This window comes from Haplochromis burtoni, unplaced genomic scaffold (assembly GCF_018398535.1).
Source record: "Haplochromis burtoni strain Fernald_Lab_line unplaced genomic scaffold, NCSU_Asbu1 Contig_630, whole genome shotgun sequence".
In the NCBI taxonomy this organism is placed as follows: Eukaryota; Metazoa; Chordata; class Actinopteri; order Cichliformes; family Cichlidae; genus Haplochromis; species Haplochromis burtoni.
Window position 1 is genome coordinate 159,374 of NW_024582991.1, and position 14,933 is coordinate 174,306.

A 14,933-nucleotide genomic window follows, 5' to 3' on the forward strand; every position below is an offset into this window, starting at 1 on the left:
TCACATATACTAATGTGCCACAAACAGGACTTTAATATCACCAACCATTCCCATGTTATCACGGTGTATCCATATAAATGGCCCACCCTGTATAATGAGGAACGCTGAAAACTAACCGCTGAAACCAGGATTTTTAATTCTGTTTTTCAAGTTTTCAGACCTTGAGAAGTGACTGCAGCCAGGCGGCGTTAAGCAGACTGTGGAGGATCTCTGCTCCGTCGATGTCCTGACTCACAGACTGCCTCACCTCCTCTATGACGTCAGACAGGATCTGACGCAAACCTGCAGCACAAACTCAGACACGTTAGCAGAAGGCTGAATCTGTGGTTAACGTGTGTAAGCACATTATCATTAAACCATAAAACACTCCTACTGACCGTGTTCTCCCAACTCACAGTGCGGATTTAACACCTGAGCCTCCACCGCCTGCCTCATGGTTACAGAAAGCTTGACCTTTGACCCTGACCACCTGCTGCTGCTCGCCAGGACGGGCAGTAACCTGGAGAAAAATCAGTTTATTATAAGATTTGTGCAAAAGTATCCTGAAATATTAGATCAGACGATTCATAGAGCTGGAGCTTTTTAAGGTGGAGCTGATTGAGTTTTAACTCTTTATATTCTGTATATTATATCCCTTACATATATGGAAACCTTAAACCACTTAGTATTGATAATAATAACAATTACTATGATAATAATTATTACAATAATTATACAACATGTGAAGTAAAAGCAGACTTTGTTCCTCAGAGCTACCGAGGACTCAGCAGGGTGAAGGAGAGGGTCTGCAGGTTTAACAGGTGGTCATTTCACAAAAGGCCAGTTTGAGCAGTGCACGGTCTGATCTTAGGGTGAATTTTACCCCAACACCCTGATTTATAGAAGTACTCACACTTATTAATTATTCAGTCAATCAAGTGCATTTGATTAGCAGCATCTGGCTGACAGGATGACTTACTCTGATGTTTTAGGCTTCATTAGCTCTGAAGTTGCTGCAGCTTGTGGCATTTGTCTAGTTTTGCATTGTGTTTTTGTGTCTTACTAGTCTGTACAAAACACCATCTGAGCCTTTGACTCTCACGTTTCTACTCAGATAATGAAACAGTTGCGTTGAAACCTCTATAAGCCTGTTTTTATTTAGTGCAAAAATATCAGGAGTGAATAAAAGAGCTCCATCAGCTCCATCTTATCCAGGGATTTTACAACCAGCAGCTACATCTGGTGTAATCTTTTTCACCGCAGTTAACCCTGGGAGGTCTAAATACTCCTAACCCTCAAGCCTAAGCTATAACAAAGTAGTTCTTTGCAAAAAGATGGCAAAGTTTAGTTTCTTTCCAAAAAAAAAGTGCATTTTTTTTCCTTTTTTCAAAAACATGAAAGCTAAGGTGACAGTCAGACTTCACAGGGTTTAAAAAACAAATCAGGGGTTCAGTAATCCAGAGCATCCATGTCCTCCTGCATTAACTCCAAAGTTTGAGAAGCGCTGCACAAAACAATAGCATGCGCCGATTTAAACGAGCTCAGATTTATTCTCTTGTCACTCGAGTCTCATGAAAACCGTTGACATCTGTCACGTCATGAGCGGCCGGGTCTTTGAAAAGATTTTAAAAAGCAAGAAACGTCACAAGGTCTGCTGGTACAGCTTTAAAAGATGAGCTTCACTTCTTAACATCCACCAGATCACCCACAGCTATTTTAGGGTTAGGGCTAAAAAGTCAAATATTCAGAAAGAAAAGAAAAGAAAAGAAAAGAAAAGAAAAGAAAAGAAAAGAAAAGAAAAGAAAAGAAAAGAAAAGAACAAATAGTTTATTTGAGTGAATCTGAAGTCTTGTTAAATGTTTATTGCTAAAACTGAGCTCTGGCACAGAAAAGAGGTTTGCATTAAAAAAAAAAAAGACAATACAGATGTACTAATAACACTACAACAACTCCAACTGCCTTCAGTTTACTGTGACTTCCCTGTATAGAGTCTACGATATCCCTAGCTCTCCATGTGAAGTACATGAATATTTAGACAGTACCATCCATCAGGAAGGAAACACACCACATCAAACGTGGCTATAGTAAGATTTACGCCTTTCTTACCTAACCCAGATATGCATGAATTGGATGTCCTTTTACCTTCAGACTTGCTTTAACTCTTCCTGGCACAGCATTGATTCTTTTGTTGCCCAAAAAATAAGTCCAAGTTGCTGGAAACTTTTGGACCATGTTGAAATGACAGCATCAAACAGTTACTGCTGATTTGTTGGCTGCACATCCATGATGTCAATCTCCTCCTCTCCTCCAGTTTGAGATGATTTTGAGCTTTGTGACATGTTGTGTTGTCCTACTGGAAGCAGCCATCAGAATATGATAAACTGTGTCAAAAGGTTGATTCTGTTCATCTGGACATAGCGTTTTCAGTGGGAGAAACGTTTCCCCAACCTATATGATCAAGGAACTGACCTCCCAGCCCATTGTTCATTCAATGGGCTGGTTTCAGTCATTATGCAATGAACTGTTTATAAGATTTTTGTTCTTTTGTTAGTTTTGTCACAGTTTTTCTGTCAGAGTTAGAGGTGGACATTAGATGGACATTAAATCAGCCCTGAACCGACATGGGTCACAGGTGATCTGGTGGATGTTAGAAGGTTAAAGATTTTAAATTTGTCACTTTTAAAAGGTCCGCAGATGCCCTACAACTGTACAGCAGCCTAACAACCAAAAACCATAATGTCAAAATTTGACAGAAGCACAAATACATGCAGCACCCTTTTCATTCCCCAAAACGTTCGATGATGCTGGTCTTTAGGTGATTTCATCATCTACATGCATGACATTAAAACCTTTCTACACACATAATCAGGTTCAGACTTGATTTGTTCAAACTTTCAGTTAATTTGCAAAACATCTGTGAAACGTGCAGTTAAAACTTTTAGGACCACATTTATGAGCATGCAGAGGTGCAACCACAGCTCCAGCAGCCAGCGCGAACAGGATCAGTGCTCGAAGGCACACACCTGACAGCAGCTGCCAATACAGAGTTTATAAATCATCTCAATATTGGCACGAATAATAAAACCAAAGAATAATGCTGAGAGGAGTTTTTTGCCTTTGTTTCCCCAATATGTCTGTAAATACTCACATAGCCACTGTGAGGGTGAAGTTAGTGAACGGGTGAGGGTAGACAGACGTGACAGAGCAAATAGCTGCTGGAAAAGTGGATATTTTTAAGGAATAAACCAGTAGGATCTCCTCAAGGAGTAAACACCTATCCGGGATGATCCCTGTGGCCTTCCTCCAATCCAAGCCCTCCTCTCTTCAAACAAATCAACCCTGGCGAAGCTTACCGCTACACCTGCAGCCTCGAGGACTCCTCGCGCCGTCACCCTCCTCCTGCCGGTGTCAGCTCCAGCACAGCAGCAGGTAAATGTTTATATGATGGGAAAATATTCCCAGGAGAGCAGACAGAGCGCTACGCTTTCATCGAGCTGAACGGGAGAGAGAGAGAGAGGGAGGGCTGTAATCCCTCCCGATCCCACTTAATCCCAGGCAAGTGAGCCGCCTGCCTCTGGCCACCGGAAACCTGTTCCTCCCTCACTGGCTGGCTGGTTGCTGCTGAGCTGCCAAATCTTCTTAACTTTTTCAGCTTCTATCAACGCACACGGAGGAGGGCTGAAAGAAAAGGGAGAAGCAGTTACTTCAAGAGAAACGAGAGAGTTTATGAATGTTACATTGCACTTTTTCTACAATAAACCATCGGGAAAGTCAACAAAGGACACAGAGGTAGCAGGTTTTAAGGCTGAAAAAGACCTAAAAGAGTAATTAGAGAATCAGATAATCTTCCTCACCAGCTGGGGGAAGAAAAAAATCTGGCAGGAGTGAATATAATCCCCTGATTGGTAATCCAATTCCTACTGAAAATCAACAAGATCTCCACTCCCTCCACATGAAAACAGGTCTAAGGCATCTCATTGTACCCAAAACACTGAGATTATTGTTTAAGGATCTGGATACGCCGGATGGATTTTCCCCCTTCCAGCAGAAAAAAAAAGAGCAGTGATGCCAGTGGGATTTATTGAGCCACCCTTGACATGCAACAAGCTCTTTTTGACCTGTAAAAAAGGAACATCTGTTATTAAAAGTGAAAATCTTCTCAAAATACCTTCCAACTATGACCTTTCCTACAAAAACAGTTATAGTGAGTAACTGTTTTAAGAAGTACTGAAAAAAGACAGTTTAGACTCCAATTTGCTTAAGTGAAAGTACAAAAGTATATATTTTTATACTTGACAATGAAGTACCTAAAACAAAATACCTCATTAGACACATCCACAAGTATGAACCATAATTATTAATTTTTTAAAGTCTATCACATTGTTATTATTCTCCATCTACTTCCCATGGATCAGATAATCTGCAAGTACAGATTATCATCCGCTGTTATACAGATGATACACCACTATACGTTCCCCTCGTTCAATATTATTGCTTGTCTATATGATGTTAATTACTTCCTTAACCAATCAGTTTCCAAAGTTGAGGTCCTTTCATTAAACTTGAAAGGAGAATCTGTCCTCGATCACAAGGAATTCCACCTGTACCCTGGGTGTGATGACCAAGGTCTCCAACTAAGAAATGTTGCACATTAAAATATTTTCCATCGCAAACAGAACATGCCTTCTTCTCATCGTGTTTGGACTGTTGAAAATTTCTTGAATTCCACCTCCGGCATCCAGCTCATTTAAAACTCAGTAACTTTACCAAAATCAAAGGATCAAATGCACCACACTCATTACACTGGATTAAACACAGTGAGACAGTATTGTGTACAAATATTTTGATTATTTATTTATTTATTTTTTGTAGTAGTCTTGAGGAATAGTTCTTCAGGCTCCTTGAAGAACATTTGGCTTAAAAATAAAAGCTTTTCTGTTCTTTTTAGTCCAGTCCTTGTATCTGAACATTTTCAGAGGAATCTTTTTGTTTGTTTGTTTAAGCCCCTTAACACTACGAATCATTCAGGCATAAAAAAGGCACCTAGCTCGATAAATGAGCCAGTGTCATGTTTACACATAACAGACAACTTAGCAAAGAACCCAACTGTTCTTAAGGAGGAGAAACAGGGATAAAAGGCCAAATTACATAAGAACTGGATTGAAACTCTGGTCTGATGGAGAGATATGTACAGTATGTACAGCATGAACAGGGGAGGTCAGGAGAGAGGAACCACACAAGCACCATTAGATTTTGATCACCCGTGTAATACCATTTAAAAACATCTGATTGGTGACGGTTTCCTTCTTTAGCATGAAAATAATGCCAAACACACAAATATTGATTTTCAAGCTTGTTAAAATTGGATGAATTGTTTTTGCTCTTGTATGTTTACATGTTTTATTAAATCACTGCACCATTTTCTGAGCAACATACAACAAAAACTTAAATCAAAACACAAACAAATGAAGGGTGGGTCAAGACTTTTGCACAGCACTATATAGAAAGAAATCTTTTATTATGAGCATGGACTTGATTCCACCTACAATACAAATTTACTGAGAACCTCCAAAATTTTCCCACAGTTAGCAGAGGACCTAAGCCCACCATCTACTTTCAAATCACTCCTTAAAATGTACTTTTCCTTGTTTTGTGTTTGTAATTCCTTATTTTTCTCTGTGAGGACAACTTGACAGTTACCTGTTTGACAGTGGAGGATGTAAGATTGTGAGTTGCAATTTCAAGTTAAAAAAAATCTCAAACATGTATATGGTTATTTGAGATTGTACATACAAGTGACAGTATTTTACAATCAGTTCTGTAGGATTGTCATTTTTTTCTTGTGTTCAGATTTTTTGTTACAAATTTTTAAATAAAATATAAATATTGCAATTACTGAGAATATCTTTTTTATTATATTATCATTGAGTATATATGCAGGGTTGCTCCTCTATATTTTTCATCTCATTATGTGTGAAGTTGACCACTTTGTACAAAAGGAAAAAAAAAAGATGCAACAGCAGGCATACGGATAAATTCCAGTTTAAGGAAAAGGCTGCAAATGACACGCATTTTGTTTTACTAAATTATATGTGCAATTTAAAACTGATTTTAAAAAAATACAACTAAAATGTATATTCAATGAAATGTTATATATTTGATGTGGAACATATTATTATTCCAATACAGTATCCAAATTTTTGCTGGGTTACTTTTAACATTCACATGTATGTGAAAATAAATACGTTGCCAAGTTTAGCAAAAAGAAAAGAAGTTTACATTTTAGCAGCCTGTGGTGCCTGTAACAGGAGAGCTTTTTTTTATTAATCATGAATTCTTCACAAAATTTTATACCCCATCTCACAAGATGATAAAGTTGCAGAAGCAATCATGAGAGCTAGTATGCAACAGACGTAACTTTTGCCAGTGATGCACAGCGTGTGAATGCTTCACTGTGGCTGACCCATCAACACGTTACAAAGAGCATGAGATTCAGGCTTTTCATTGGGACTTAAATATAGATTTTTAAAATTTTCAAATTTAATAAAAAAAATAATAAATTACCATTTCAGTACTTTAGACTGTACAGTGTGATATAACTTACAAAAAACATAAAATTTTCTATTTATATTTGCACACAGGAAGCCCATATGATTTTATTTTAAATAAGAGAACTGGATTATTGCATTTTAATTAAAAATTTCATTAAAAAAAATATATATACTCAAATTTGGAAAACTTTACTTTGTAGAATAGCATTTTCATTTACAAGTTTTCAATCACTAGCTGCTTTTCCACCACAGCACCCAGGTCCTCTCGTAGGGACTCGAGGCAGAAATGTCTTGCAGAAGAATTCATTCACCTCCCACAAAAGTCACTGTAGCCGAGTCGAGTAGCCTGATTGCAGCAACATCTCCACAATAAGTGGGTGCGAAGGAAGGAAGGAAGGAAGGAAGGTAGGAAGACAGACAATGGAGGCAAAACACCTAAGTGGATTTCCACCAAAATGATTTTATTGCCCTTTGTCATCAATTAAAAGTACAACACGTTTGACATTGTGCAAAAGACACAGGTGGGCCCGTTGACAAAACAGCCGTTGGTGCAGTTGGTTAACCAGCTGCAGGGTTTAAAACATCAGCGCTTCCTTCAGTTTACACTTAGCACAAAAACACTCCACTCAGTCTGGACTAAATAAAGTCAGTGTGTGAACAACCACTACATCAGTAATCTGGTTTCAAAGTCAGCCGCGTCACTGTCAGAAAAAACTGTTTTCATAGGCAGCAGTGAATCATGTCAGCCTTCAAATTTAAGCTGAATAAAATATACAAGAGATGATGCTGAAGAACACCCGAGGGCGCCTTCTCTAGTCAGTGAAATAAGAACAGAGCCTGGCTTAAACATCAAATAAATGTTAAACCCAAAGGCTAAAGTGTGTAGGATGCATTCTAGGGATGAACTCGGTGAACTCGAAAAAAAGACAATACTGCTTCATTTCCACGAGGATCGAGCACATTTGGGCTCATGAACACAGACGGAAGATTATAAAATGATTTTTACTGCACGTGTGAGGACCGCACTTCACCTCAGATACAAGCAGCAACATCATCACATATCAGTTTAGGTTCAACAGTATAAGAAGTTCCCATGAGCAGGTTTAAATTTTACAACCTCTGACAAACAATTTTCTGCTTGATTTTCGAATATCCCGCAGGGCGAGAGCAGCGGCTTTACCTCTGATCTGCTGCTATTTCTATTGTCAAAACTATCAGACCAGGGCATGAACAGCAACAAAAGGAAGAATCCCCTCTTAATCCCTTTTTAAAGTGGCATGTGTGACGCAGATCACAAGTAAGCAACAGTGCCTGATGGTTGGGGGTGGGGGGCAGCATTAGCAGATGGTGCGAAGCTTTGAACTCTATTATATCTATAACAGCAACGTTAAAGCGGCCTGCTTCTCGGCTCAGACATCACTCGCAAAAGGCAAAATACACATTTCTGGCCTTCTTGTGATTAAATCAGAATTCACATTGGACCGCTTGCATTGATTATTTTGCAGATCAGTGAGGTTTAGACCTTTAGCTGGTGGTTAGTTTCCTTCCTTGGCTGTATGGCCTGCCTCCACATGATTAATAGAAACACTGTCAGGATATTTGCAGCTTCCTGCAGCATACAAATCAAACGTCTCTGCATACTGCTAAAGGACGATTTCTACAAACAATCCAGCAAAATGAGTTTCTGCAAACATTTCAAACAAGAAATGAACAAAAGAGATGCTAAATATGTCTTCACATTAGGGAAAGGTTACAGACACTGCTGATTTGCATAAAGCTAAAAAGTGTAACCACAGAGCGAGGAAGTGGATGGCTAGTTGCTCAAAATGAAGCAGTGATGAACGAGAAAGCTTCTCAGGTGGTAAGAAAGAGTGGAAACAAACCGTCAGGTAGCGTTAATACAACATAAGTGAATTGTACAACGTCACTGTCATTGTACTGTAAAAAAACAAAACAAAACTTATCTCTAAAAAGCAGAAGGAATTTTCAGCTTTTTTGGGAATAACATTTAAAAAAAAAAAAAAACACATCTTGTCCTCAACTCCTAAGATTAAAGATTCGAATCCTTATTTTTTTATTAGTGAGACTAATAAATAAGACTGTAATAAAGAGCAACACAGGTTCTCCAAAAGCGCCAAATTTCCACTTCCTACCACCATCTTGCAGAGCTGTAAGACTGTCCTGCGAACACTGGGCTCAGAAATACAAACCAAAGACACCTCCTGCAAAACGCTGTCAATGAAAAGACATTTCTGTGGACTGAATAATGAATAGCTCATCTTAAAAAAAACAAAAGAAAACATTAAATACATATTTTTCCTCTGGCCTGCAGTGCTGGTTGTTTTTTTTTTATTGTTTCCTCTAAAGGTATAAGTCTTCTCTTTAATCTTATGAACATAAAACAAACCAGGTGGCACTGCACACCTTGTGGTGCTCAAGGCATTAAGAAGTCTTGAAAACTCATCAATTTCTAGACTACAGGAACTTTGTTTGTTCTTCCAACCACCACTGCTCCCAGTACACCTGGAAATGGATCCCTGTGCAGAAAGAAGTATCATATGACAGGACAAACATGGACGGCAGCCGCTTGGCTGAGCTCTGATGTTAGCTTGTTTGGTCTGTAGGTGGTCAAAGAAAATAGTTCCACCATTTTATTAAAATACCCAGATCATGATTTCTAAAATTAGACCTCATTTCTGAAGCCTCGTTAATGGTAACAGAACCTGCTGTGTAGACGATTAAAGTGACGGCTCTGTAACCAGTAACATGCTGGTGTTAGCAGAAGCAGGAAGTAAATTAAGCTTTTTCCAGAAAGTCTTTTCAGGATCTGTTTTGATGATATGTCAGAAAATTAGTTCAGGTATTTGCAGATCACAGATAGGTAAAGACCCACATGATCGCAAATGTGCTTCTGTAATTGAGCCAAAGACTCCAAAGTGGTGGTGAAGTCGCTTTTGATTTTACCTTAGATACCACTTTTAAATGGCATGAAAAGCAACTAAATCCTCATCAAGTCAGCAGCTGCTGTGAGTGACAGTGATGTGAGGCGAGAGGAGGTGAAACAAAAAGTTTTTCAGTCTTACTTACAAGATATTTAAACGCATTTGCTTTGCTGCTTTGAGCACCACAAGTTGAGCATCTCTACAGCTGATATCCCCCAAAAAACAGACACCTAATAATGTATGCACTAAAGGCCAGAGGAAGGATACGCATTTTAAATGTAACAGTCTGAGGTTATGTTCAGAGGACGTGTGAGTATGCTTTCAAGTCAACAATCCGGCTTCAAATGAAGAAATAAAAATTTTTTTTTATAAGCAACTGTTTAGATTCAGGTCCATTCACTGATGCTGTAACACGTTCTTTCTTTAAATACAGTATGAAAATGGGCAGTCAGCTTGCCCAGATAAATCCTCTCCAAAGAAATTTTGAACAAGTGTCAGTTTTACTTGCAAAAAAAACAAAACAAAACAAAACAAAACAAAACAAAAAAAACTTCCTTCAGGACCGGCTCCCCCCCTGCAGTGCCTAACAGCCACTAACCGTAGGCATCCATCTCAGATTATAAAGTTTATGAATCCACAGTTTATAGAGTTACTTCCTCTTCATGTAGCTTTCACTGAAAATAATTCATGTTTCCAGATTTACTGTTTTTTTTTTTTAAGATTAAAAATTTTAAGGAGAAAAAATGAGGTCCGGTATCCCACAGACAAACTTTGCACTCCCTCCCTGCTAAAGGTGATTTAATAACAGTCATCTTTATTCCCCAACTCCACCCACATGGATAGTGCGACTGTGCTCGCGTCTGTCATCACGGCCACATTTCTACCTTCATCACCTGTGGATGATGAGTGTTTCAGGGAGGGAGGGTCTGTGACGGGATGTGTCCAAGCAGCATTCGATGACCTGTTCTTATGACCCCTCCTCCTCCCTGTCAGTCATCCTCATGCCCGGCTACTGGAGCTGAGAGGAGGGGAGTGGAAAATCAGCAGCATGAAGGTCACCGAGGACTTAGCAGCAGTCTCGTCTTAAGTGACCTTCTCATGCTGGATCTGGTAGTAGCAGGCCTGCAGGGGGAGAGATACCTGAGTGACCTAAAAGTTTTGAAACGCTTGCAGACAAAGCAGCGTGAGCTGCATGTGCGTTACCTTGAGGGTGGTGAACATAATGCCGTGTTCTCCGTGCTGGACGCAGGGGTCCATCAGGTCTTCGATCAGACTGACCTCAGAACCGAGGTTCCTGATACTGAAGAGAGAAAGAAAAAAAAAAAAGCCAACCTTTGAGTCAGATCTGCTCCTTGCTCGTCATGTCCAGTTTCTCGTATTGTACCAAGGCTGTGACGCTAAAAGAGTCCACCATGAGGTGCCATATGTGGACCTAGCAAATGGTAGCCACTAGCTCTTCTGCTCTGCCTCATTTTCACTCATTTCAGCCACTGAGCTGAAAATCTTGACCATGTTTGATGATGGATTATCTGACAAATATAAAATGACTCACTCTGTTCTAAAAGACAATCCAAGACATTTGTTTCTCATGTGTATGTGTGTACTGCATGGGGATATGCTCCACACTCGCATACCACAAAGTCATTAGGTACACCTTCCTAGTTAAAAGTTTGTCCCTCTTCTTGGTTCAGAGCTTCTTTCACTCTTCATGGCATAGAATCAACAAGGTGCTGGAAACATTGCTTAGAGATTTTGGTCCTGACACATTGATATGAGGCAGTGAGGCAAAATTCTGACTGTAATGTTGGTGAAACCAAGACTCATCAGACCAGATGATGTTTTTCCAGTCTTCTATTGTCCAATTTTGGTGAGACTGAGCGATTTGTAGCCAAAGTTTCCTGTTAGTAGCTGAGAGGAGTGGCACCTGGTGTGGTTGTAACAAGTTGTTAATTGAGTTACTGTTGCTTTACTATCAGTTTGAAGGAGTCTGGCATCAGCAAGACATTTTCACTGCTGCTCAATGGATTATTTTCTTTTTCAGACCTCTAGAGACCACAATATGTGTTGGGGAAAATCTAGATCAGCAGTTTCTGAAATGCTCAGAATAACCACCATGCCACATAAAATCACTGAAGTGATCCTTCTTCCTTATTCTGATGTTCAGTTTGAACTCGAGCACGTCTCCATACTTAAAAGCATGCGACTGGCTGATTAGATATTTGCATTAATGAGCAGTTGATCAGGTGTGCCTAATGAAGTGGCCAATAAGTGTACATTTTCTCATGTTTATAGTGCAAACTCCGTTCTGTGAAGCATGTCACTGATCTGCTACAACTGTCAAGTCATTTGAGAGCAGCTGGGATGGGTGTAGGTCTTTGAATAAGTTGAACAGTAGTATTATTGACTAAAATTGCCTTCCCCACCATCACGTAGAACAACCTCCACATTTAAGAAGCTGAAACCTAAAACTTTTGGTTATGCTTACAAAAATAGCAAAAGCCCTTGCAGTTTTTTTAAGCCATTCTCCACTGCTTGTGTTTCTGCCCATACCTTATTATCGCCATTTATTTCTGTAAATATGTGCATTACTGTGCTTTTTCTGTGGTTCAATGCTCACCGCGCTCGTAGTACTACATAGAGGAAGACAGGGAAGAGGTCGTCCATGGACCACAGGAAGTCCTGCTTCAGAAGCGCCTGGACCTCCTGTGTGATCTCCTCGAAAGTGAGCTGGATCACCTGCAGCTTGTCTGATGGCGTGAAGGTTGTGCTGCAAAAGAAAAGAGGACTTCTAGATGAAGGATGAAGGAACCAACCACTGCCCCTCCCCTCTGCTGTATTTTCTTTAAAAGTATTAGAAGCCGTTGAATGGAGCCGTACCTGATCTGCTGTAGTGTTTCCACTGCAGAAGCAAAGCAGGCGTCTTTGGTGCTGGAGATGACCTGGACAAGTCGCACAGCAGAACAAACACGCTTTACATCTTTATAACAATAATGGATGCAAACAACATCCCCTCACCCCCTTTGTCTTTAAAAAAGTACTACAGAAATAAAATTCTTAAGAACAGTAAGGAGACTTAAAAGACTGAACTGAGAGATCACTATCAGTTTAAACCCATCATAAAAATGAACTAAACAGGATCTTTTACCTTTGAGATGAATTGTCTTTAACAGTGTCATGTGTAAATTAGCAAATATTTAACTTAAGATTAAGATTAAGTAAAAAGAAAAAAATCCAAAACAAAACAAGTTAAAGGAAATTAACAAACACAATCAATGTCAGCACAGCCCCAAAACATCTGAGCTAGTTTTGGAAAATATGAACAAAATGATACCAGTTGCTTCTCGCCAGGCGCAGGCAAAGATGCTGGGATGGAAACGGGCCAAAACTTTCTGACAGGAGGAAAACAGAAGAAGAAGAAGTAGTAGTATTTATGGATCTGCATAAAATAAAAACAAACTCTTCTACAGCCGCATGTTCAGCTCTGACGTACTGCTGGACGCCCAGGAAGGCGAGCAGGGCGAGGTCGGGCTGCTTGTTGAGGCGCAGGACGCACTCCCAGTACACGTCGTCCTCTCTCTCCTTGTCCAGGGCGTAGAGGGTGAAGAGCGGCGGGTAGAGACGGGGCAGAAGGACAGGAAGCAGCAGAGCCGAGCTGCTCACCACGCGGCTGAAACACAAACACACGGAGGAAGTCGTTAATAACCAGAGCCCGCTCACCGGAGATATGGCAGCAGCGGGACATGGATCCATCCTTACGCAGGTTTGGGAGACTCCGGCAGGGCATCAGTAGAATTGGGCTCATTCTTCTCCTGCAGGTCGGTGGTCGGCTCTGGGATTAGACCGCCCTCTTCTGGCAGGTCTGGGAATAAAAATCTGAACCAAAGCAAAGAAAAACATACAATAAAATCGTGTAGAGTCATCTAGAGAAATGTTTTTTTGCCTTTGAAATCAATAAGCTCATCTCACAGTTCCCCCTCCTCTCCGCATTACTGACAGTCTGAGGACATTATGAGGCTATCTTGGCTGTTATGCAGACATGAAGGACATTGGATCCATTCACAGTAACTACCTGACAATCAGGAAGATGCGGTTGAGGTAAGATTTAATCTCGCTGACGGCCTGATGCAGGAGCCGACGGTTGGCGCCAACACCCACGTAGGTCATTCTGTAGACCGCCACCAGGCTCTCCAGCAGCTGACCCAGAGGGTGCAGCGGAGTGTCACACGCCTGGAGGACAAAGGATCATTTTGTCAATGCTGTGCCTGTTCAGGGGTCTCATCGATAACCCTCCCTCTAATGCTCTGCAACACTCTGATCAGGTAAACAAGATGACCAGAATTTGCTGCCCATTCATTTTTATTCAGCGTTAATGATTTTGAGCTTTAGCTGTTAAAATTATATGTGTAGACTTATTCATTTAGGACTTTCAGTTTTATGTTGTTATGGTCGTATTTCTCATTGTTTGAATTATTACAAACCAGTCAGTGAACGCTCTAATCAAGAAAAAAAAAAAAAAATCAATCAGCACAATAATCATTAGTTTCAGCCAGTTAAAGAGCTCCAATATACTCTAAAAACCTGTTTGCAGGTTAGTATATCAGCAGTTGTTATTGCCACCGGTACTTTTACTTCGTCGACTCGGTGAACCCACCTTGATTAGGTAGAGGCGGATGGCGTTGTATCTGTCCATGGTGATCGGCCCTACGTGCTGCGGGATGACTTCCAGACTCTCCAGCGTTTTGTTGTGAGATCGAGACAAAACATCCGGACTGGGATGCACAAACATTGGGAATCTTAGATTAGAGATGTTTTTACTTCAACGAGAAGTTTTATGACCAATAAGAAGGCGTCAGGTGGTACCTGTCCAGGATGTGTCGCCGGCTGATGGTGAGGGCCACAGCAATATTCTCCCAGGCCTTTTCGGGCTCCCCTCGGCCCGGAGCCTCACAGCCCAGCTGACTCCAACACTCCTCGAAAACCGCCGGCCACTTATCCTCGGCACACACACACAGATGACCCAGCTTCCTGCCGCATCAACAAACAATATAAAGTATATACAGACAAATTAAAGTTTGCTTTAACAAACATGAGACCACTCATGAGCTTACATGGCTTGGGTCTTGTCCTTGTCGGTGTCGAACAGGTGTGGTTTAAAGTAGGAGCCCGTCACTTTGAGACCAGAGCCCCATTCGCCATTGAAGGAGCCCTCCAGGTAGTCACCATTGGGCATGGTCAGCACGCCCTGAGGGAGAGCCAGGACATTTAATAACAAGTACCTGCACTCGGTATTCGATTTAGAAGAAAAAATTTAAAGTATTCATATTTAGTTACCTTTCCACTGAGGGTCCAGTCGTCTGAGAATTCGCCCTCGTACGTCGTGTCGTCCTCTGACAGAAGGACACCAGTGCCCTGAAAGAGTCATCATCTCCCATTTTAAACACACATTTTTGTAATATATATA

The 14,933-nt window shown here is 40.6% G+C and overlaps 2 protein-coding genes across 10 annotated transcripts in view; both read right to left on the minus strand.

Annotated features, from left to right (window-relative positions):
* mpp4b (membrane palmitoylated protein 4b) overlaps positions 1 to 4,806 on the minus strand; it is a gene marked incomplete in the record, with an annotated part of 25,895 nt that extends 21,089 nt beyond the window's left edge. The window contains 3 exon segments of the mRNA XM_042214924.1: positions 161 to 282; positions 378 to 499; positions 3,333 to 4,806. Coding sequence (XP_042070858.1) covers positions 161 to 282; positions 378 to 435 — 180 coding nt within the window.
* A 2,164-nt stretch (positions 4,807 to 6,970) lies between these two features.
* Positions 6,971 to 14,933, minus strand: part of als2b (alsin Rho guanine nucleotide exchange factor ALS2 b) — a 35,642-nt gene continuing 27,679 nt past the window's right edge. For all 9 annotated transcript variants that reach the window (XM_042214927.1, XM_005949213.2, XM_005949210.2 and 6 more), the window contains 12 exons: positions 14,804 to 14,881; positions 14,581 to 14,714; positions 14,333 to 14,497; positions 14,124 to 14,241; positions 13,542 to 13,699; positions 13,229 to 13,345; positions 12,963 to 13,139; positions 12,804 to 12,861; positions 12,350 to 12,411; positions 12,090 to 12,239; positions 10,676 to 10,772; positions 6,971 to 10,594 (listed from right to left, as the gene is read on the minus strand). In XM_042214927.1, coding sequence (XP_042070861.1) covers positions 10,556 to 10,594; positions 10,676 to 10,772; positions 12,090 to 12,239; positions 12,350 to 12,411; positions 12,804 to 12,861; positions 12,963 to 13,139; positions 13,229 to 13,345; positions 13,542 to 13,699; positions 14,124 to 14,241; positions 14,333 to 14,497; positions 14,581 to 14,714; positions 14,804 to 14,881 — 1,353 coding nt within the window. In that variant the 3' untranslated portion in view covers positions 6,971 to 10,555. The remainder of the gene's footprint in view (positions 10,595 to 10,675; positions 10,773 to 12,089; positions 12,240 to 12,349; positions 12,412 to 12,803; positions 12,862 to 12,962; positions 13,140 to 13,228; positions 13,346 to 13,541; positions 13,700 to 14,123; positions 14,242 to 14,332; positions 14,498 to 14,580; positions 14,715 to 14,803; positions 14,882 to 14,933) is intronic.